General features: G+C 47.9%; 2 protein-coding genes across 7 annotated transcripts in view; both read left to right on the plus strand.

Annotated features, from left to right (window-relative positions):
* pacrg (PARK2 co-regulated) overlaps positions 1 to 3899 on the plus strand; it is a 103515-nt gene extending 99616 nt beyond the window's left edge. Inside the window, exon 5 of the mRNA XM_062469400.1 lies at positions 3474 to 3899. Coding sequence (XP_062325384.1) covers positions 3474 to 3634 — 161 coding nt within the window. The 3' untranslated portion in view covers positions 3635 to 3899. The remainder of the gene's footprint in view (positions 1 to 3473) is intronic.
* A 9029-nt stretch (positions 3900 to 12928) lies between these two features.
* Positions 12929 to 24836, plus strand: part of qkia (QKI, KH domain containing, RNA binding a) — a 72348-nt gene continuing 60440 nt past the window's right edge. For 3 of the 6 annotated variants that reach the window (XM_062469604.1, XM_062469605.1, XM_062469607.1), the window contains exon 1: positions 12930 to 13337. In XM_062469604.1, coding sequence (XP_062325588.1) covers positions 13193 to 13337 — 145 coding nt within the window. In that variant the 5' untranslated portion in view covers positions 12930 to 13192. Of the gene's footprint in view, positions 13338 to 24836 lie in introns of all 6 variants that reach the window. The other 3 variants (XM_062469602.1, XM_062469603.1, XM_062469608.1) reach the window with 2 other exon arrangements.

Consider the following 24836-nt stretch of genomic DNA (forward strand, 5'->3'; position numbering starts at 1 on the left):
AGTGGCAGCAGCAGACTAAACACCACAAATCCCAGCTGCCAGCCAGACCTGCCCAACAACGTCCCCACCCCACCCCCCACCACACCACCCACCCCCCACCCACCCCCCTCTTCTGTCTGCACCATGAAAGACAAAAACAAGACACATTTTCACTTCCTCTTTCCTTTAAAAATAAAAAAGAAGAAATCTCTCCTTTAAACGTCATTCGCCCAGAACCCTGACCGAGGCAGTGGATATGCTTCATATCGACCCTGCCTCTGTCTGCCTCTCTCTCTGAGCTCCACACAGACCCCCCCCACACTGTTTATATTCCTATTGTTTTTAAAGATTTTCTCTCTGCCAAGGGTTGTGGATATATTGCCAAAAGCAAGAAAGGAAGCTGGGGAAGGAGGACGAAAAAGGGAAGTTTTGCTGGAGGACATTTGTAGAGGCAGCTTTTTACACCCTTCCCCCCCTGCTCCCTAAACACATACTCTTTCTGCTCTTTAAATATTGAGAATCATTGAAAATTCCTCTGCTTGGCTCTTTCATGCTCCAAACTGTAGCGAGGCCACTGGGATGCCACTTGCACCACAGCTGACCCAGGCTTGAACCTGAACCTTCTCCTTTAGGACTGCTGCTTCATACTGTCCTCTCTGGCTCAGGTCCCTACTGACAGCATGTCCCTCCCTGGACTGGACCCCTGGGCCCTCAGAGAGACAGACCCCCACTCCCACTACACCCACTCTAGCCTGTCCTACTCTTACTCTTCTCTCTCCATTACTCTGATTTCATTCTCCCTGTAAAGCCCAGGAAGGGCTCACTCAGGATCTCTTGTTCTCATTCCTCATTGAGGGGCTTCCCTTTTAGAGGACTTTGTTGCTTGGTCTTTTTATTGCTTGGATGCCTGTGTGTTGGCCGTCTGAGCGGTACAAGCTGGGAGAGCCTGGGAGCCAGGGCTGGCTCTCCAGAATAGACCCAAGCTCAAAGAAGGCTTGAATAGTCTCTGTAAGAAGCGGGGCAGGGTACAGTGGAGTAGAAGACTGCAGAGCAGAGTAGAGTAGATTGCAGCTGGGTACAGTAGAGTGGGCTGGGAGGTTTGAGGAGACAGTTATTACTTAACAGGCCCTGTTTTATGTGGCAGGAGCCCCTCTGTGTTTTAATGAGCTGTTAGAGGAGAGGCTGGAGAGAGCCATGCCAGAAAGAGAGAGAGGAAAGAGAGAGAACAAAAGAGAGGAGAGACAGGGGGGAGAAATCGAGAGCAAGAGAGTGAGGAAGAGAGAGAGAGAGAGAGAGAGAGAGAGAGAGAGAGAGAGAGAGAGAGAGAGAGAGAGTCTGAAAGGGGAGGCTTTCCAGAGTTTTTCTTCAGTCCTAATTGGGTGGTAAGGGTTCCCCTTTGATGTAGGGGCACTAACAGGCAGGTACTGCAACTTCCAGGTGCTGCAGCATTCTCCCTCCGTCCCTCTGTCCATCCCTCCGACCGCCTCTCTTCTCAGTGAAGAGTTTAGCTCTATTTCTGGCTGTTCCCCTGTCACCATTTACTTACCCAGACTCAGAGGACACAGAGTTTAGACATTGTAGAAAATATAGCGTTTGTTTCTGTTTCTTAGTTTTTTTCTCTCATTTTGCTCAAATATGTATGAAGTTTAGACAAAGTTTAGACCAACAAAAAAAACAACCTCAAGCCATTTATATTCCACATTGTGCTTACAGTAAGCTAGCAGAGCACTGTGTCTATGTGTCAGGGGTTGAGGTGTATGGGGGTGAGGGTGCCTGTCCAAGGTCCTTCCTTCCATATTTACCTCTTTCAGAAAGGGTTTCGTGTGTGCAGCTAAATGAGATTGGCAGTTTGCTGGGTGCTGATAAAATGACTGAGACTAGTGTGAGTCAGTGGGAGAGAGGCGGGGCACGCGCGCGCAGAGAAGGACGATACTCCAGGAAGGTTCTTTTTTTTCAGTTTGAATAACAAGTTCCTTCACTACAGCACAGCTTTGTAATACAATGTGTAGGTGTACGTGCGTATGTGCGTGTGTGTGTTTGTGTGTGCAAATGTGTTTGTGTATGTGCTGCTGTGTATCATTTCCCCAGTGACAGGCAGGGACATGCCCCCTCCCTCCTCAGGGACAGTTTTATGGCCGCTCTCTATGGCCTCTCTGTCACCAGGCCACAATGGAGGGCAGATAAATAATCAGATAGTATGGCAGCAGGCTGGGGGAGGAGTTTGGGGCCGAGGCGGGTAGTTGGAGGCTAGGGGGGAGGCTGAAGGGGGCTGGAGGGAGGCTGGAGGGAAGGCTAGGTGGAGGACGGGGGCTAGGGGCAAGACTGTGGTGGTGTTCTAAACAGTGAACATGTCAGACAGATAGGATGAAAAGGACATGGGCAATGCAAGCTTGCCTCACCCTTATCTCTCAACCCTTTCCTCCCACACACACACACACCCAGGGCTCGAAATTAATGGTGTCCCGTCGTTCCGGAGACCATGAAAAAGATGTCTGGGACAGTTCAGACCTTGGGACAACTGCAGGACAATAGACCATAACAATATAAAATGAATGATTGGTTCAACACATTTTTTCAACCTTTCGAAATCTTTTCAACAAAAAAAATTCAACCTTTCAAAACTTTTTTTCTAAACGTTTTCATCACACACGAAATGAGAGGAGAGAGGAGAACAGAGAAAATATATTTTCAACCTTTTGAAACTTTATTTTTTATGCAAAATTCACCATCCCAAACTGAACTAACGTTAGATCTGTCCCAAAATATTGTAATGGTTTGAAAAAAGTTTTGGAAAATAAGTTTCGAAAAGTTTTTTTTTTTTTTTAGAAAACCTTCTTTTCAACCTTTCGAAACTTCTGCACACACCACACACTACAGAGTGAATATCACTGCAGCTCAGGTCACTGAACATGCCGAGTGTGTGTCATGCATCACCATGCTGCCATGCAACAATGGAGCAGTCTGTGAGATGACACACCACATGTGATCCACATGACTGGGTGGGCCTTCCATACACACAGGGCCATCTGACTGGCAGTGGTAGGGTTGAAGACACCAATGCAGCTGTTCTGTATGTTAGATGTGCAGCGTTAGAGAAAGTCAGGACTGCCAGTTGAATTCCGTGAGCTTTTTGTGTTTGGAAATCAGTCTGAAACATTCTCACAGTAGCCACATCAGATGCTGCAGAAGCCTGTGAAATATTCTGTCAGACCAGCTCTGCTGGAACAAGTGTATCTGCTCACCTGCTGTAAAGGTTCCACCCCAGTACTGGGGAGGTTTTTCCATCTGTGTTTCTGCCCGTCTTTCTGACTGTGTGTGTCTGCTTGTCTGTCTGTGTGTGTGTGTGTGTGTGTGTGTGTGTGTGTGTGTGTGAGTGAGTGTCTGCTATCTGTCTGTCTGTCTGTCCACCTGCCTGACTAGGTACTTGCCTCTCAGTGTTGGTATTGGCTAACCCCTGCCTGTCTGTCTGTCCATCCTTCTCTCCGCCTGTCCAGTCAACTCTGGGGACGGGATCGACTACAGCCAGCAGAAGCGGGAGAACATCGGTGACCTGATCCAGGAGACCCTGGAGGTGTTTGAGCGCTACGGGGGCGAGGACGCCTTCATCAACATCAAGTACATGGTGCCCACCTACGAGTCCTGCATGCTCAACTGAGCATGACTCCCCCCCCCATTCAAACACACACACACACCTCTACACCCCCCCCCCCCCCTAGCCTGTTACCTATTAAATTCACAACTGCAGGTCATTATAGTTTTTCAGCTGTCTGTGTCTCAGGATGCCACGGCATGTTTGTACTGCTGTCACACTATCCTCTGTGAAAACAGTAGTTCAGAAAGCAAAACAACAGAACAACAAAGTAACCAGAAAACAAAAACAACTGTGTTTGTCTCTCATTAAAGCGTGATTGTCAGATTCATGTCACTCTCTACATGTTCATTTCTAAATGCCTCTGGGGTACACTGGCTGAGTTTGCCCTCATTTAGCCAGGTTTGGTTGTGTAGTCTCTGTGAGGTACAGCGCACTGAACTTCAGTCATAAAAACACAAAGGCAGATAGATGGATGGATGGACGGGTGGACAGAGAGGGGCATCGGCTGTGCTGAAGCTGTTTCCCTGTGTGAGTCGAGGCAGGGAGCCAATACTGACACTCCTGTGAGAACCTCGGCTGGAGGTGGAGCATGCCCAGGCATGCTGGGAAATGCCTTGAAGAATGAAGGCTGGCAGCATTCCTGTCTTCCGCTCACACACATACACACACACACACACACACACTCACACACACACAGACACACACACACCTCTACAGGTAACCTTCTCCATTTTCATTTTTTTTTACCACAACATTAACATGATGTGTTTGTGTGGGCGAGTGAGTGTTTGCATGTGTGCAAACACTCACTCACTCATTGTTGGTATCTATGCGTGTGTGTTGTTTGTCTAGAACATTCAGTAACCATGGGGGAAGGAAGAAGGAAAGACACCATGTCTTTGCTGCGTGTGAGGAATGCACCCATACTTCCACTGCGCTACTGTCTCCAGTCCCTTTCATCCCATGTCCTCCTACTGTACAGTAGTTATAATGAGATTCCTGCTCAGAGCTCCCAGTCACAATGAGTGCTTCTTCCCAGACACAATGACAGCATTAGTCAGACTGCTGTTCACAGGGCACAGCCAGGACCCACAGCAGAAAGCCTGCCTAATTGATTTCTGACTCGCACAACAAGGACACTCGGAGCACAGGCTCTTAATGCAAGGCATGTCTCAAACCAAACCACTTCACAGACTTGCAGAGGAAGTACTGAATGTTGTCAAGAGAGAAGGCTTCAACTTCAATTTCAAACCGTGCTGTTCCTCAGTTTTGTTTACTATGTGACTCGTTATTATATTCGTCTCCTCGTTTTCTTTCCTGCCTAAAAGAGATTAACAAATGCAAAAAGAATGTGTCAGAGTACATGCAGGACAATAAATCATGTTGACATAAATCATGTTTCCGAGCAGCTCCATGGGCTTTTCAGGTGTTGTGTTTTGTGTGCCTTGTCAAGCCTCCCCTCAGCTCATTCCAGAGTACGGTAGGAGGTAAGGAGTCCTCTACCTGGGTATGAATGACCGGCAGATCCACATTCCATTCATTCAATGATTCATTCAGAGAGGAGCAGTATGGAGAGCTACAAAGACACGTTGCCCAAAACAACCTCCCAGCAAGCAACAATAATATATTTCACGGCGAGTACAATCATTTTAAGACAGTTACAACAAACCAACAAAAGCAACAAGTCTCTCAATAAGAGACATTGTGATCCTGGAGGAAACCAACATCAGGTCCAGCCGATCATTCCTAAGTGCCGTTGTACTCCCGGATCATCTGTTGTTCCTAGAGCACATGAGGTCAGCCAGACAAGGAGCCCAGATCAACTCTGGAACATCTTCCTCATGCTCGCTCCGCCTGATTTCTCTCTACTAAGGGCGGAGTTCACTCTCACACACACACACACACACACACATACGTGGGCTTGTGCTGCTCCATCATCCACCATGATAGATCCACCATCATGCTCTCCCACCATGGGCCAGGCTTGTGAGTTTAAGATGTTGAATCACCTAGTAAACAACACTCCTAGGTCTACATGGATGAAAAGATTGTCTGAATTATAGAGATTCAAATTGCACCATCTCTGGTTTTCACTCAGTGGTTGCAGGAGACCATATGGGATGCCCTTGGAAGACAAAGGAATATGCGAACACATTAGGTATGTTGCATGTACAGCTGTGTAAAACCTATAACCTACCAATAACACTAAAACATTACTATTACAACTGCTAAGCAGCAACAAAAGCATATCAAATATGACTGACATGACATGAAGCTGTCCCAAACCAAATTTACAGGAACACAGCTTTTATGATCATTAAAGTGGCAGTAAAGCAGAACTGAAAATGAGTTGTAAGTTCATTACCCCACAGAAGAATGTGTTGTTAACTACTCATCCAAATTCGAATGAAAAAAAACAGACAAGTATGTTAATTAGGCTTTGAAATTGTGAGAAAATCAGCAGTCTTCTCTGCTTGATACTGGGGGGGGCGCCTGAAGGAGCTGAAGCTCCGCCTCCTCGAATTTATTGAATTTAGCAACAACAGCAACAACTAGCTAAATCAATTGCAGATATCAGAACAGACTTACCTGCAGTCTCTGAGTGTTTTATGTTTTACTTTGTTACTGTTTCTTACTTTGTCTATGCATTGTACCAGCTGAGTAACAGCAGGTTATATAAACGGTCTATGATCTGACGTAGATAGGTGGCTGTGAAGTAGATAGGTTGGGTTTTGCCCCGCCTAAACAAAACCTGAGCTGAAAACGGGTGAGAAACTGTTCAACGGTCTAACTCCACTTTTCAGTGCAACAAAGTTTTAGAGCTTTGCACATGCTTTCAGCAACTTATTCATAAGTATATAATGTACTGAGAAGCAAATCATGGAATTTGCTTTACAGCACCTTTAAGTCTTCACCAGTTTACCTCCCAATCCAACTGTGGACACTACTCCTCAAGGGGTGTGTGCTAGAAAGTGAAGACAGTCTTTTTGGAACAACTACTTCCACAGGGGAGGGAATTCTTCTCCCTTTAGCATAGTCATCAAGGTGCAAATTAACAAATGTCTCAGTGTCCAGGGAGAAAGGAGTTAGATTATTCAGATCTCTACCAATACAGCCCTAGACATGTGTGTGTGTGACACCCACTATAGCAGCACAGAAACTGCTCATGCAAGTGAACTGTGAAATGAGCAGGAAGAGATGGAGAGATAGAGGGAAAGAGAGAGAGTAAATAAGGCGTTATTTGGCCTCGTCTGAAGCGTTTCAGTACACTGGCTCTGATTGGCCAGCCTCTCAGACACTCACGCACTGCTGAGGAAAGCCCAGCATGAAATGAAATGAGCTGCATGGTTTTTCTTCTCCCCCCCCTTCCCCTTGCTTCTTTCTTTGTTCCTGGAAATGAAATGAGTAGAAAAAATACAGCACAGAAAGTTCATTTTGGAGAACATTGTGTTGATCATAACCTGACCTCCCGGCTCATGCAGTAATGAGCTGTTTCTCATTCCGTCTCCCGACTCGCGGTCACACAAACACATACGGCCTTCACTTTGTTTCCAGACTGAAGAATAGATTGGACCAGCGTGATTCTGCTCTCTTAAGAACATTCTAGAATCTGACTGTTGATGAACAGATTGTAGGTTCAGATCATTTCAGTGGATTGTATGATTACGTTCCTATTGTGTGGAGACAGATCATCAGACATGTGTAGGTTGTCAGTGAGTGGGGGGTAGTATCCACCAACATGTGATTCAAACATTTTGTAGTTTTGGTAACCGTCCTGATACGAGTGGAGCAGATTAGGGAATTTCAAGCTCTGCTAAAACCTCACTCTCATCCAAGGTATGAAGTCACTGATCCTGTTTGGGCCATGCTGTGCTGTAGTTTTCCTCAAGTGTGTGTGTGTGTGTGTGTGTGTGTGTGTGTGTCAGGGAGTAGCCTCCCAGCCTTTTCCACCCTTGCCATCTCAGGGGAATGGGGGTGTTCCTGGAAGAGTTCAACAGCCAACTCTAATCCTGTCCTAATCCTGCCCTCTGCTGTAATCTGAGCCTGTCAGAGGGGGTCACCCCCGGGGGAGGGCACGGTCACTCAGCACTGATTCCTAAAATTAGCCCGGCCAGCTTTGGCCCTTAACAGCTGCCCCTGCCACTACCCCTACCCCTACCACTTGTTTAGCCTAGCAGTCACTACCCCCCAAACACACCCTCCCCCACAGGGGCTAGCTCTGTTGCTCAGGGGCTAGCTCTGTGTTAGCGCTTGGTTAGCTACGTTAGCTGAAAGGTGACTTTCCCATCCCTTAGTCTAGAGTTGAGTTCAGCTGCATAGCCGGAGTGTGTCCTTGTGCTTCTGTCTCGCTGCATCACAGCAGTGGCAGCAGAACAAAAGCTTTGTGTATGGCGAGTCACACTACAAAGAGACTGGCTGGTGGTACACAGTTTACCTAGAATAGAGGGAGAGAGAGCAGGGGGGGGGAGTAGAGAGTCTAGAGACGATGAATGAAGTGAGAAAGCAAAAAGAGGCAGAGAGTGAGAACATTCCGGGCAGAGAAACGACTGTGAGAGAGTAGAACGGCTAGGAGAGAGCGGGAGCGGAAGAGATTGCAGACAGCAAGAGAGACATTGCAGCTGAGTGTGCGGTGACGAGAGTGTCACGGGTGTGGCAGAGCAAGTGGACCCAAATGCAGGAGAAAGCAGGCAGACCGGCTCCAAAGAAAATATGGCAAAGTCGACAGGAAACACGTAGGGGCAGGAACAGCCTACGCAGGGTAAAAAAGAACTAACAATCAGACAAAGACTGACAAGGGGACGTAATAACAGGGGAGGTCTGCAACTATGCACAACCGCTGGGTGATTACAGACGAGACAGGTGAGTTGGTGGGGCTAGGAACCAAGGGAGAGAGGGAGAGAGACTGAAATGCCCTCACGACAGGCGCACGCAAGCAACCGACAGGCAAAACACAATGGAGGCCATGATACAGCGACAGCATTGAGGGAATCCAGGTGAAAGAAATGGATTGTGGGAGAGTGGAGGTGTGTGTGTGTTTGACAGCAACTGCGTCAACAGGATGGACGGACAGACGGACGGAGGGGTTGGGGCAGCTGTTTCACCTGAACGCCTGCCCAGAGTGAGCTGTCCAGTCTGCCCGGAGATTTAGGAGCAGTCAGCTGCAGAGAAAGAGAGAGAGAGAGAGAGAGAGAGAGAGAGAGAGAGAGAGAGAGAGAGAGAGAGAGAGAGAGAGAGAGGAGACGTTAGCCGGCTGCTTGTCGTGCTCACTCACCCAGCCAGACATACAGAGGACAGAGGACACCTCAGCCGACAACTGGGCTTTTACGACACCGCTGGGTTTACTCGCCTGTATAAACATAAAGCTAGATGGGATTGTGCCTGCCTGTATCTGTCACTTTGGGTGGGTTTGTGGTTGCCGTCAAGGACCTATCCTTTGATGTGGCGTATGTACACAAGCTGTTTCACCAAGGGCCCACTACAAAGAATGCTTGTGCTGCGGTTCTGCATGCCCAGTCCAAGCCTAAAGCAGGTGAATAACACACACACACACACAAACATACACAGACAGACACACACTCACACATATGCCTTATCTATGTAGTGTGGAGCAACCATGCCTCTCAGCACTGCTCTCCTATCAAAAGACAGATTGTTAGAAGCAACAATGAAGCAGGGGAGAGAGGAGAACAGCACAACAGAAATAAACGCCCCCCCGGGAACCATCCGTCTTCTTCTAGTCACTCTGGTAGAGAGAAAAAGGGAAGGAGAGACAGAGGGGAAGAGAGAGAGAGAGAGGGTGGGGGGAGAGGGAGAGAGAGAGGGTGGGGGAGAGGGAGAGAGAGAGGGCGGGGGGAGAGGGAGAGAGAGAAAGAGAGAGAGAGAGAGGGGGGGGGGGGGAGGGAGAGAGAGAGAGAGAGAGAGAGAGAGAGAGAGAGAGAGAGAGAGAGAGAGAGAGAGAGGAGGGTTGGAGAGAAAAAGAGAAAGAATAGTGGAAGGAAGGGAGGGAAAGAGTCGTCCCAGAGCCATGGAGCACGTGCAGAAGGAGGACACAAGTGCCATTTATCTCCCTCCTGCTCCATCCTGCAGGTGTCAGCGCACAGACTCAATCCCAAACAACAGCAGGGCGACGTCAACACCTTCCCGTGGAACTGGATTGGGTTTGGGCCTCATACTGCTCTGTAAATATGACCTCCTTTAGGTATTATTAAACTGAGAAGAGTCCCTAACCCAATATCCTGTGTTCTTTCCACTTCTAAATTGTAGTGATGTGCTGTGTTGTCGGTGTTGGCGGAGTGATTGCAGGATTATGTTGTGTGTTCTTATCAATGTGGAGCAGTCTGTGTTAAGATCTCAGAGGAGCACCACAACACACCACAGGATCAATCCCTCTCTCGCTCAATCTCTGGAGGGAAGAAATCAATGGAGATCCTCTCTTCTGCATCTTCCTCTTCCTCCTCTGCAGGTGTCCTTATCAGTCACAAACACTCTCACCCTCTGCTCTTTTGCCTTTAGTACACACACATACACACGCACATCCACACACTCATCCGGGGAAAGTTGTTGTTTTTATGGTTTGTCCTCCACCTGTCAGAATGGCCGAGGTCGTAACTCTGATGTGTGTGTTGTCATTCGCCGGCGTTGATTGATGATTGGCAGGATTGGAGGAGATTTGTCCTATCAGAACACTCCATCAGTGGTGGCTGCAGCTTTCCCCACTTGTTGTGACAACAGGCAGGGGTGTCATTCCCCAGACCAGGACCGGGACCAGCACCAGGACCAGGACAACAAGGACCAGGACAACAAGGAGACCTTCAACTGCGACATTGTTTGGAGCCTAAGCTAGGTAGGGTTAGGACAGTGTGGAGAAGGCGCCATCCATCATGTGAAGTCTGTCACCACCCAGCTGACTGGCTGACATGATTACATTTACATTTTAGTCATTTAGGAGACGCTCTTATCCAGAGCGACTTACAGTAAGTACAGGGACATTCCCCTGAGGCAAGTTGGGTGAAGTGCCTTGCCCAAGGACACAACGTCAGTTGGCAGGACCGGGAATCGAACTGGCAACCTTCGGATTACTAGCCCGATTCCCTCACCGCTCAGCCACCTGACTCCCTGGGATTAGAAATCTAATCCCAGTTCTTGTGAACAGGTTTTGGATGTTTGCTTGGAGTCTTCAATCTAGTGTAAGTCATTGAATTAGCTTATTTTTCTTTGTATTAGATTCTCAAACAATGCTTACTGTGTCTCTTTCTCTCCCCCACTGTCTCCCTACCTCTCTCTCTGAATGACCCAGATTTTGGTAACGCACATTGGCCTGAAGTAAAACTGGATACAGTAGGGAAAGGAAATGGTTTTGTTTTGTGTCTGTTTACTGTCAGGAGCCGGTGGGTTTGTGTTGTGCTATGGTAGAGACACAGCCTTATCTCAGCCAGCTTAGCAGGAAGTTTGTCCCCTGGGCTCAGTGCCTTCTCTCTGGGCCTCTGTCTACCACTGCCCCCTCTCCCTGCTCCCACTAACAGCCCAGGGTTGCCTCCTGCATCCATGCTAACCCCCTCTTCAAAAGGGGCTAAACACATGTTCATTAATTATCCGGAGCTCTCTTAATTGGATTAATTGTTGAATGGAACCCGTGTTATTAAAAAATGACGAAAACACAGGCGCTGGCGGAGCAATGGGGGGATTAGTATCTCTCCTCGTCACTTACAGGCTGCTGACACACATACACACGTACGTATGCACACACGCATACATATACAGACACACACAGACCCCCCCCCCCCCCACACACACACACACACACACACACTACAGGACCACATGACCTATCTCAGAAGGAACCGCACTAGGCAAGGTGCAAATTACCATGCGCGCTGATTGAGATAAGAACTAAACCCATATTCAAAGCCTGAAATAAATGCCAGATCTTTTTGATGCCAGAAGTCTCTGACTTTTTTATTTTCTTCTTCACTTGTGTTCAAAGACAGTCGGACGAAGAAGAAAAAAACATGAAGCAAACACCATGAACAATTTAGTTCTCTTTAAACCACATAAATGAAGGACCTTCCCAGTCCATTTCCTATCTCTTCCCTCTCAGCCAGCCTCTTTTTGAAGCCAGAGGAATCTTCATCTCTCCTTTAAGTAAAAACCCAGACTTGTCTGTTATGTTTTCACCTCACCACCTGTAGTTTTAGATGGCGTCTGTATGAAAGACATACCATACCTCAATGTTATGGTTTCAGTAGGTAAGACCACCCCCGCCCCCCCCCCCCACACACACACACACAACACCACCTCTAGCTAACTCAAGTTATCTGTAGGAATTTGTGTGGTATCCCCTCTTTAAAGGAGAGACCAGCGTCTAAGTCCCAGAGGTGTATTCTTGAGCCTGACATACTACAGATATCTAAGCTGAGAGGTCAGAGTGCAGCTGTTTGAGTATTCATACGCTAGTCCAGGGACTACTTTCACAAAGACAGAGAGGCAAGCGGACAAATTGAAAGAAGGGGAAGGTCAGATCTCAGATTTAGCTGGGCCCCACTCACACTGGACAGCTGCCAGAAGCAGCGCATAGCTGTGGGCTTCATGTGTATTAGTGAATTACAAAGACAGACTGTTGAAGACAGTCTCTATAACTAGGGTGTGTGTACATGTGTGTGTGTGAGCCATTGATTATTGTATTACTATTCTATTGAAAAGGTCTTTCCAAGGTGATATTTAAAAAGGTCTTTCCAAGGACAGGACAATAAAAATAAGTAATCTGATTAACCTGTAAAATAGGGATCAATGACTGTCTGTATGAAGAAGATGGAATTCAATAAACATTTGGTAAAATGTAAAACTGTACAAATACAAAGAACATGTTCTTAGATGCAAAGGAAATCTATTATTTATAACTTGCACTTGCAGATTGAATAAACAAAAAAAAGTATTTCCATGAATTTATCCAACTTTAAGACTGTTACAATGTAATGACAAACCAATAAAACAGATGATATGGTAAAGGCATACAGTTTGTGGGTTTATAACAGTATCCAGTACATGAAATACATACATTAAAACGGATAAAGAGCAAGGTTTCAATCATGAATTCTAAAAAGGAGGAGCTATTTTCAAAGGAAATATATGTACATTGCACAATATTACTGTTCATGTAAATTGAGCAACTGTGCTAGAGCAAGATGTGTAAATACATATCGGTCTGCTGTGCTGCTCACAATTGGCTCTAATCTCTGTAGATCATTTAACCAACGATACCTATTGGCATTTCACCACCCCTCAAAACACGGCTGACCAATAGTCAAAAAGGGGGCGGACGCATTTGGTGAATACTCTCTCGCGCTGACACAGTGGTTAATCGGAACGTCCCCGAGCGCACAGTGTTGAGGAGAGTATACGGCGAATGAGACTATTTGGGAGGAGATAACGGTCTTTTATTTATCTCCGCTCTAACGAAAACAACAATTTAAATCATATTTTGTCCAGAGGGTCGTCTAACCACAGCCATCGAAACGTGGGGGGGAACGAGGGATTTGATCCGCAAGTTTTTTTCTTTTACATTTTTTTTCTTTTCATAAAAAAGGATTCTGTTGGTGGTTTGCTCGCACTCTCGACGCAAAGATGATGGTCGGGGAGATCGAAGTGAAGGAGAGACCGAGGCCGAGTCCCGACTATTTGATGCAATTGTTAAACGAAAAGAAGCTGATGACCAGTTTGCCAAATCTCTGCGGAATCTTCACACACCTGGAGAGGCTTCTGGATGAAGGTAAATGCCGTCTGTAGAAATGGGGAGACGGGAGTGAAAGCGTGACCACGGCGCTGTGACCCTCGGTGGGCATGCTTGCTGCATTGAGGAGCGCAGGAACGCACTAGCTAACTAGCCAAGCTCAAATGTTTTGTTTGCTAAATAGTCCCACGGCACGACAAAACTCCCCTTCTAACTTGGTATACCAAGTTACGTCTGCAAGAAAAAGCAACTAGTTTAGTAGGTGTTTGTTCGAGGATGGGTGTATGTGATCCGGGAGTTTGGAGGCCGAGTAGCACATCCAGTTTGTTGTGCATTCAAGAGTTGTGACGATGGCGAACGGAAAAGTTTTAGCTAGCCATGATACAAGCTAATTACCCTACGCGGTATTATCCGGATAAGTTGTTTGCATCAAGTAGATGTGACAATATGTTATTGGTTTGTTTGGTTAAAACGATATAACTTTCATTATGTCCCAGTCGAAGTTTCAGCAGGGGTAGTTTTCGCTTGCACGAGGAATGGTAGACAGCCATGGCTCGTCCGCGTTCCATCAAACTCTCGTGGAGGGTAAAATTGGTTAGGTTTAGCTATTTTGCACGGGCCTGTAAAAAAATACTCAAAATAACAAGACTAAAAGCAGATAAACAAAGAAACCATTACATTTCTTGGCCTTTTGAGGAAGTGGATCGCCCTTTCTTTAAAACATTTGCCAAGCAACAAAATTACTGAATAGGAACACATCGGAATGTGCCAGGCTGTTGCCGTCTTGGTGTAACAATGGACAGCGAGTTACTGGTTTGCAGAGATTTCACAACCCCTAGAACTTTTGAGTGGTGGCTAATACACACTTTGTAGCTTAATCACAACGTTATCGACTTGGATTAGTTACATATGCCCTATACACAACGACGTGTTAGAAATGGTTTCCCACGAACTGCAGCCGTCATGTTTGATCTACCCGTTTAACCATGTCGCCTTTGTTTTGGGCCACTGTTGTCAGGAACGGTGCGCATCTCTCTAGGATCGCCCAGTTGAAGCGCCTTGTTCTAAAATCGGTAACTCGACATATTATTATAATTATTTTGTGTTAAGGACAAATGCTTGTTACTTCTAGTGAGGTTTATGTAATTGAGTTGGTGACGCTAGAGAGCGCCACATCCCCCTCGCGGACAGTCCCAGTCAGATTCTGTCAATATCATGCTTGTTTTGGAAAGAGCTGACACTAAGGCAAATAAATGCAGTGAAGATATCTAAAACGTAAAACATGGTAGTGCAGTATTAATGAGATAGGAACTGGAATTTGGGAAGGCCGTGTCAGATTATTTTGACAACTCGTCACAGTTTCAGTGACGAGTAGTTTGAGTCTGTGAGAGTAGTTAGACCAGTGTGGGAGGTCCTATACGTGTTGTAAACATTTTTTTTTAAATGGTTGCAAGACTGAACATTACAATCCTCTAGACCCCTTGCTGCAACATTCATGTCCAAACCCTTGAACACGAATTATCTGATTTGCACTTGTAAAACAAAATAGTTTTGCCACCAACTAGACTTGGTTACAGATGCTGAATTTTCAGTTATACTATAAACCTTCCGGACTGGAACATTCCTGTTAGACATTCCTTAAATTATTACACTTGAAGCAACTCTTTTTTTAAAACATTATTTACCTTCCTACCTCGCTCTCTCGTCAAGGTTTTGACACAGGAAACAGATTTTTTTTTTTACCTCTCTGTATCCCTCCGCCTTACTTTTTTGCCCAACCCCCACAACCCCAAACCCCTTCCACTTTTGGACAATGAGTGAAAAGGGCCACGCAGTCAGCAACATGGTGTGCCTCTGTATTGCTCTCTCTTTATCTTCACGCTCTCACAGTATCTGTATGTCAACTTGGACATTAAATAAACTTCGGTTAATTGGCGAGGTTGTTGCTTCACAAGAGAACACTTTCTATGTTGACTTCCCCAGTCATGTAAAGATTAACCCTCGTGCTGCCTTCGGGTCACATGACCCAAAGGTTCATAACGAACCATTGTTGTTTTTACCCAATTTTACCCAATACAAAAACAAATTAAAATAATTTTCTTTTAACCTTTGCAATGTGGGGGGTCTGAGACAGCCTAGCTGTTAAAAGAAAATGCTTCACTTTGTCTTTGTATGCGGTAAATTTGTCGCAATACGACGGTGGGTCACAATGACTGATGGGTCAGAATGACCCGAAGATAACACAAGGGTTAAAATAAAAACACGTCTCTATCACCATGGCTTAGTTTGAGTTAAGTTGTCTGGGCTAGGCTACGCTGGCCCTCAATCCCTGGCCGCCTCTAGCGAGCCGACAAAGTTGTTCCACAGTTTACCGGAGTTTCCACGGCAGCAGCCCCAAAACTGAACCGTTTTGCCAAATGTTTAGTGTGTGTGTGATCAAAATCACCAGAGCTCAGAGACCTCTGTGTCTGTCTGGTCTGGAACTATTACTTCACCCTTTAAATTGAGGTTCCTCACAATCCCCAATTATTTAAATAAAAGTAATTCCACTAGTATGTCCTTTAGAACCTTAAGCTATTGCATAGACATTAACCTGTCAAACCCACTACTCCAGGTCCCCTACTCAGAAAAGGACAGATTAATTAGAACCTGTTGCCTCACATTCTCACTTCTCAGTCTGTATAAAGGAGCCTGGTGATGTATAAATGGACTGAGTGCTTAGCTGTTGCCCAGAGACATTTGCATACCACAAAGTACATATGCTCTGTGGTAAAAAACAAGGATAACAGCTCACTGTGATTTAAATCAGCCCAGATCACTGGAGACATCTCTCACTCTGTTTATATCAACCACAGGCGTTTCGATGTGCGCGGGCCAGGATTGGGATACGGTCATGTGGTTGTGTTTGGTGCACACAGGTCTTGAAGGGGACTGTCTAACTCCCGTGAAATACGTTTATACAGGTCTGGAAAAAATTGAGACCACTGCAACTTTTTTCTTTCCAAAAAAAAAAAGTTGAGGACTTTTGTGGAAGGAACAGAAGGGTATTTGCAGTGCGGTCTCAAATTCTACCCTTCTGTCCCTCACTCAAAATTGTCCTCACAGGAAAGAAAAAGGTGCAGTGGTCTCCTAATTTTTTTCCAGAGCTTTATATATGTGTTATTGATTTAACTGGGTTGTCCAGAAGCAGCGATTCAGAGAGCAGATGTAGTGGCACTAGGATTCACCTGTGTCCGGGAAGTTGGCGTGTTTATCCAGGAAGACAAGAAGGGATTGTTTTAGGGTCTGGCAGGAAATGTTGTCTCTGTAGGAACCCCAGCTGTTCCCTGCTAGCCTGTCAAGGTGACCCTGTAGAGCAGAATGAATGCCATGCCTGAGTTTTAACTATAGCACTGAACAGCAAAGACAGGCAGTATACTAGAGGTTGTTTGATACTTAACTTAATGACTGTGCTAGCTCCCTGTGGAGAAAATAGGTACAAAATGTGCAGGCAAAACTACGACACACAACGTTTATAAACCTGTAGCAGGAAAGTTTCTTTCTTCTTCTTTAGTTTAGTATAAATGGACTGTGGCGTTGTCTGCTCTGCCCATAAAGGATGGACAACGACAGCCAAGACGAGAGAGACATGGGAAAGAAGCTTAAAGCTTGTCTTCCAGTTGTCTCTCTCTCTCTTCCTCTCAGAGGAGCCCAGACAGCTGCACGCACACACACATATATAGCTAACACACATTCCCCCGTGTGCAATGTTTTGTGTGTGTGTATGTGCAGCTGTTTCCATGGCGAGAGAAAGCAGACACCAAGAGCATTACCCCTTGTGACCCCGTGTGTGTAACAACTGCTCCCAGTTCCCCTCAATCTAGACCATCAGAGAGTGTGTGTGTGCGTGTGAAGGAGAGAAGTGCGTTTGATGCCTGTGTGTGCTTGAGGTGCCTATGTGTAGCTTTGTGTGTGTGTGTGTGTGTGCGTGTGTAGGTGTGTATTGAGCTAGTCAAGGTCACAGTAGAGTCTGACAGGCCCTGTTCAGATTCCCTTGCACAGCAGTTGTTCATCTCCAAGGTGACACTCGTCTTCCAGTTTTTTTTATTTTTATGATCCTCAGTTGACATGCCAGCAAACAAACCTGTTCAAATTGCTATACTGTATATTCTCTTGGCAGGAGGAGCCATAAAACATTAGGACGGTGTGCAACTGGCAGTTGGTAAGGAGAGAAAATGCCATAAGTCAGTATGGAACTCCCTCTCTCCCTGCCAATAGTTGCACATCTCTGTTGATGTTCAATAGGTCAGGTTTCAATAGGTCTGATTAGTCCAAGGGTTCACAAAGTTTCAGTTGGAGCCTGTATGCTTATTAAAGCTAACAGCAGACTAAGGTCATGCCCAGGGTCAGACTGTGTTGGTGATTCCCAGCTAGCTTAATTTAATCATGGGGGGGGGCTGCTCTGTTTATTAATGTACAAAAAGTAGGCCTAGTTGTCAACATTCTTCCCGTCTGGTACAAACTATTGCTGACCTACCTCCTAGTGGACATAGCTTTTAAACCCCCGTTAAGACATAAAGTATGCGGTGGGGTGAGCAATGGCGCCTGCGTACGTACATGCCTACACGTACAACACTGGAGTTTATCGAGGCCTTAACGGTCAATGCGAGAACCCCTCTCGCTCGCTCTCTCTCTCCTGCAGGCCACTAGCACTTTATTTCCCGTCTCCAGTGTGACCCTTAGTGTGAGCAGTGCAGGGCCAGACCTGCACTAACCTTCGATATGCAATCAATTTGCCATCTAACAAGATTGAGTGCCGCTCGCAAACTAAGACATAGCCTGGGGCTGCAAGAGACCTCGGAGAGAGAGGGGAGGGGGCTGGGAAAAGGGCTGTCCCCCTCTCTCTCCTCCACCCTCCCAAGGCACCACTTATAGGCTGGAATTTAATTACCAGACCCATTCAGTGAGTGGCTTTACTGAGCTGCCTCTGACTGTTGTAATGCTGAGTTACAGACTCTCCTTTACTCAAACACACACACACTGAGTGTATGGTAATGGCTGGTGTGTCAGGTTGACAGGGCTGGGTCCAGGCCCTGAGCAGGCAGTCCCAGAAGCCTCTATCTGAAGGCCGCATGCTGGTGTCTGTGTGATCCATCCTCAGCCGGGGCCCCTGACTCACAGCCCCTCCCCCCCCTCCACTGACCCCCGGCCCCTGCCTCTCTGAGGGCTGATAAAGTCATTCAGCGTCAGGCCCTTCCTCTTATCTCAGACCTCTATCCCGCCACTGCAGGGGCCTTCTTATCACTGCTGGCTTGGCTCAGCCTGCTTGCCTGCCTGCCTTGCTTGTCTGCCTGCCTGCATTTCGCTTCACCCAATAAATCCTCCCTACACCTCCTGGCTGATAAACAGCCTAGTGGCTATTTAGGAGCTCCTGTTTTTAGTTTTATACGCCTCTATTGTTGCATTGCAGCACTGAAATGTGGTTTTAGTCCTTTCCATTCTGAATGTCAAGCACGAACAACTCTGAAGTGTGAGTGTCACTCGCAGACTGATGTTTAATCAGACTGTCAAGTCTTACTGTAATTAGACACACATTCTAGAATATTCCATCTGTTTCCTGCAACATAGGAAATAGTTTTCTCCTTATTTGTTAGCCAGCTGGCTTCACAGTGACACAGCAGTTCGACCAGCAGATATTAAGATGGTGGTGTGAGATGACGAGGGGAAGTGGAGGGATGTTGTAATGGCTGTGTCACAACATCTGCTAAGCTGTTATTGACCGACTATTTTAGTGAACTGTGACCCCCCCCCTCTCCTCCACTCCAATCTGGCTGGGTCTGAAAGTCTGCTTGCAGGAAGTCACACCCAGAGCCACACAGGAATGGGCTGTCCGGCTGTTTGTTTTTACTGGTTCCAGAGAGGGAGAGAGGGGAGGCTGTTTCAGCTGGGTTAAAGGATGAAGGGAGTTGAACAAAGCTCCAATGCCCTCCTCCTCTCTCTGTCCTCTCTCGTCCTCTCTCGTCCTCTCCATTTTTGTAGACTTCCTGTGACTCATTTTAATTTATTTGGGAGAGACAGTCTGGGACCAGACGTTGTTTGTGTCCCGCACACACACACACACACACACACGCACACACGCACACTCACACACACACACACACACACACACACACACACACACACACACACACACACACACACACACAGCGAGGAGTAGGGCCTCACCCTCTTACATTCTTTGACTACTTGGAATAGCTCTCCCACCCTCTTCAAACCCCACCCCTCTCAATTTTTTGTTCTTTTAGAAATGTTAGTTTCTCTTCTTTCCAACCATCTCTCTCTCTCGTCCTCGCCGTCTTTCTTTTCTCTCTCTTTCTTCTGTCGCTCTCTGTCTCTTGTTCCGCCTTTATTTGTATTCTCTCTCTTGGGAGGGCGTTTTGAGTCTACGAGCTGCAGGTCTCCCACCGTTAGGCGTGTGAGCTCTGTGCCGTTCTGCCCTCTTCTGATCCTCCCAGAGTCGCCGTCTATTCCGCTTGTCTCCCTCTGCTGTTTTCTTTGCCTCAACCGAGGGAAATTAAGGAAAATGAAGCTCTCGCTCGGCGTGTTCCTCCCTGCTCAGGGAGGCATGGTTACGGTTGCCTGCCACCTCAGGAATTCCTTCTCAGAGCACAGCACACTTAACCTGTTTACCTTTCACTCCGCCCCTCTCTCTGTCAGGTTAACTCTGCAGGTGCTGCTCTGTGTGCAGATACGTGTCCAGCTCTCCTTATTATAGTTCAAGCAGGCAACAACTCGGTCCAGACACACACACACACACACACACACACAACCCAGGCAAAAATGGCTGTTTCCAGGCCTCTCCTTTCACACACCGGCCATAGATCAAGTGGGATTGCCGCTCCAACCTTCCACCGCAGCTCTCCTGCAGAGAATGATAAATCAAACGATGAATAATTAAGCTGTCCCAAAGCAGCTTGTGTTTTTTGTAACTTTTTTTTGTGAGGTGTGTTTGTGTGAGGTGTGTGTGTGTGAGGTGTGTGTGTGTGCGCACATGCTTGTTTCAATTTGCAAGGGCAACCGGATGACCTTCCTCCCAGGCAGACGGGAGCGTCATGCGTAGCGCGCCGCCATCACATATGTAGAGAGCAGGACTGGGATTCAGACAGAGGGCACAGCCCCCACCACCACCACCCACCCCTCCAGGACATGACATCAGCATGTTCCATGTTCTCCCCCCGGGTGACAGAAACAACATGTAAACATGCCACATATACATGCTATCTGGATGCATCTAAAACTGGGGACAGTGTTACGTATACAGTTGGCGTAATGCGACCTTTGTGGAGGGATTGTGGGGCATTTTGCTGTTCGATGAAGGAACAGGTTAGACGTCCAGTCCAGCAGGCCAGTCGGGATGTGGTTTGTTTACTGACAAGGAACCTCAAGCAGAACTACTTCAGCATTGTGTGTCCAGTATAGGGATGCTCATTTAGAAAGAAAAAGACATAAAACCAACGGTTTCATCTGCTGCTGCTAATCAACAGGAACAGAGATCAGAGCCAAAGTAGCAGAAAGTCAGTTGTTTTGTCGCTAGATAAGACTTTTTAATCATTTTTAATCATTAATATTGTCGCTATATTGGCAACACTGTTTAACCGATAGTATTAACCGGTAAACATTCGTATTGCCGGGTAACGGTGACACGGTTCATTATGAGCATCCCTGTCCAGTACACTCATTTACAGTTGTCTCCCCCTGGCCTTAGCGACAGCACACACACTGGCTCTTAACAACCGCTGCAGTCGCCTGAATAGCCAACACAAGACTGAACTCTGCAGATGTCAGGGCTGTTTGTTCAGAGTATTTGTTGCTGTTTGTTCAGAGTATTTGTTGCATGTAGCCGGGCCGCCGTAGCGGGGCCGCCGTGTTACGCGTGACGCCGACACGGGAGCTGCAGTTGTGTGTCCGGGGTTTAATTGGGGAAACAAAGAGGTCTTTAACACCATTACACTAAAGGGGAAGCATCCCAACTGGGTTCCCAGTGGAAAACAATGGGAAATCATTGTGTGGGTCCTATGAAAGGGTTAGTGTGTTAGTGTGTTACTGAATTGATTGATTGTGTGCACTGAAAGGAAAGGGGAGCAAGGCCAGCATAGAGAGTGGGAGAGCGATTGGGAGAGCGATGGAGAGAGCGATGGAGCGAGAGAGCGATGGAGCGAGAGAGCGATGGAGAGAGCGAGAGAGCGATGGGGAGAGAGGGAGGGTGCTAAGAACGAGAGAGGGAGGGGGGGGACATTCCTCTATGCTGTGAATGAGGTCATCTCCTAGGCTAAGGGCAAGGTCACCTCTCTCTCCCCCCCCCCCCCCCCCTCGTTGAGAGCACAATGGCCCCCTGTGTAATCTGGGTCCTGTCTTGGCACACACCCTGGGGCCAAGTAGACAAGTACACACTACCATCACATTAGCATAGTGATTTTAAGTAGACAAGTATGCCCTACTATCACATTACTATAGTGGTCTTTAGGATACAAGTATACACTACTGCCACAGTATCAAAGTGCACTCCCAACACAGTAGTGGACAAGTGTACACTATATCCTAGCTAGTAGCCCACACCAGCTTGCTAGGGTAGTATAGCCACCCAGACCACTCCATTCACCATGCTCTACTGCATCTGGGATCAAGTAGCAACTGTCTGTCCATAAAGATTACGAGGTGTAGTTTTATTGTGGCGCTAGATAAGATAGCATGAGTATACACAGGGGCCGATGCTAAGTGGTTGAGAGTGGGGCAGCCACTGAGCCAGGCTGGGGGGGGGGGGGGGGGGGGGGGTGCTACCAGGGAGAATCCAGGTGATGTTAGCTCTGCTGTCCTGGAGACTCTGGAACCGCAGGGAGGGGAGGAGGGAGGGAGGGAGACTGCTCTTGGTTTACTGTTCCTCCCAGCACGCCAGGAGGTCAGTCTGTTCTCCCCCATCTCCGGGCTTCGAAACGTCTCGACTCACTGATTTAAAACACTGGTTTCATCTCTCCCTTCTCTCTCCGCCTACCTTTTGTTAGCGTCTCCCCAGCTCCCCCCTGATTCAGGCGGGATGGATTAGGTTTAGCTGTACAGAACATGCGAAGCGCCTGTGTGGCATTGGCGTGGTAAACAGTGCGTCCTCCTACTGGAGAACATGTGTTGGGAGGATGGGCGAGCGAGCTCCTGCGGGAGAGAGGCCAACAGCATTACTCTGCTCTTCCTGTCTTTGTGTCTCCTCTCGCTCATCCTGGCAAGGACGCTCCATCGCTCCTCGGCTTACCACTCTAAACCTTGTGTTGCGCTCTCTCTCTCTCTCTCTCTCTCTCTCTCTCTCTCTCTCTCGCGTTCTCTCTCTCCTCTCTCGCTCACCTCTCTCTCACACGGTCGCACGCACACTCTGCTCATTCAACCATGTCTTTCTCTTTGTCTCTATTTTCTTTCTGGTCTATGTCTCGTTCCCCCTCCCCCCTCCCTCTGTTCTCTTGACTGACTTTTCATTTCTGCTCTCTCGCTTCTGCACTCTCCCTCCCTCCATGGTAGTAACCCAGCCTGGGGGCTACATCTCCTCTCTGTCATTGAGGACCAGTGGTGACATTAAAGGCCTGGACCGGGCCTGTCGGTTTGCATCAGGACCAGGTCACCCTCTCTCTGCTAGGCGCTCTGCTCTGCTCCTCGCCCTGCATTGGGTCCGTTTTCACACACACTGACAAGGTGGTTCTTCATCGTCCCTCTAGAACCGGACGGACACACACACACACACACACACAGTTTAGACCGAGTGAGAGCAGACCCCCATACCCCGACACCTAATGATACTACATCACCTGACGCAACCGTCACCTGACGTCTCCTCCAGCTTCAGCACACGTGCACACAGACGGTGTTACTCGGCAGCAGGTCCTCTCATGACATGAGACCATTGTCTGATGGAAGCCATGCATGAGGTGTGAGGCTGGCTGCTGTGGAGAACAGGGGGGTGGTTGTCGTCTGGCCCCAGGCCTCCTCATACACAAATCGGAGGCATTGGAAACCAGCTTCAGGCCCCCACCCCTCCAGCTCTCTAACCCCCCCCCCACACACACACACACACACACACACACACACACACACACACACACACACCTCTCAGCGAAGCCCTCACCAGAGGTATAAACAGTCCTTGTTATCTCATGACCTAATTTCCTGTTAACTAGAGCCACAGGAATGCGGTGCTCATAGTCTCACTTTCAAACACAGTCACACACACACAGTCACACACACACACCACGTTGGCATGTCGTCTGACAGGCCTGTGTAAGTGATAACATCACTTCTGTTGGCTGGGAGAAAAGACTCCTGCAGCCCTACGCAGGACCATAAACACAGAGAGATTGTACTCCCTTCATTCCCCCCCCCCCCCTCCCCCCCTCCCCACACAGCCCCCCCCCCCCCCCCCCACACACACACACACACACACATTTTCTGTCTCTATCCCCATTGGCAGTGTGCAGATTGGTAGCCTAGGACAGGGGCGGTTCAGGAAGTAGTGGTTATCTTCTCGGGGCACATTGACAGCCAGCATCCACCCTCCCTCCCTTTCACCTCCCCCCCCCCCCCTCTCATCCTCTTCTGACAGCAGGACCTTTCCTGTTATTGCGTGGTGGAGAAAAGGGTGTGTGTGTGTGTGTGTGTGTTGGTCGGTATGTCTGGCAGTAAACCCAGACAAGTGTGTACACTACCTGACGGGTGCAAACAGCATCCCTGTCCAGCATCCCCCCCACCCCCCCCGCCCTGACCTCTGACCCTGGGGGTAGGAAGGATCCATCTCCGCCCCCCCACTCCCCCCCCCCCCCCCCCCCCTCACCCGGCCCTGCTTCCACACACCAGACCAGCCTGCCTTTCCTGGTATTGTCCTCCCCTCCTTATCTTACATTCCAGTACACACACACACACAAACACACATCCTGTACCACATTCTCTCTGCAGCAGCCCATCCTGTTATGGTCTGTGTGTGTGGGCGTCTGCCTGCGGCCACAATGTGGTAGGGTAGTTGTGTGTTCTGATCCAGCAGGAGAGGCAAGGCACACACACACACACACACCCTCTTGATGTTAAAATGGGTTGAGGTGCATGGAGAGCGTGAGGCTGGAGACTAGCTCAGTACAGGTCTGGCTTTGTTTGTGTGAGCACACGTTCAGTGGCAGGTGAAATGAGCTCCCCAGAGATGCCGGAGAGTAAATAGTGTGTGTGTGTGTTACTGCGTGTGCGTTGTGTTTGCGAGTACAAACGAGTCCTGCAGTTAGTCTGTCTGGTTCCTCAGATTCAGTTTACGCCTCAACATCACGGCGCTGCTTTCCTGGTCCCCCTCCCCACAAGCCCCTCCCCTGTCCCTACCTGCTCTCTCAGAAACTGTTCCACATTTGTATTGAATGTAGACACATTTGTCTACATTCCTCAGGAATGTAGACTAGCAAGCACTGACAGCCAGCACTGGAAAGCTGCTATATGAAACGACGACCACAGTGACTGCTAGTTTCAGGGAGGCAAGGAGAGACATGT

Source organism: Osmerus eperlanus, chromosome 9, assembly GCF_963692335.1.
Source record: "Osmerus eperlanus chromosome 9, fOsmEpe2.1, whole genome shotgun sequence".
NCBI lineage: Eukaryota > Metazoa > Chordata > Actinopteri > Osmeriformes > Osmeridae > Osmerus > Osmerus eperlanus.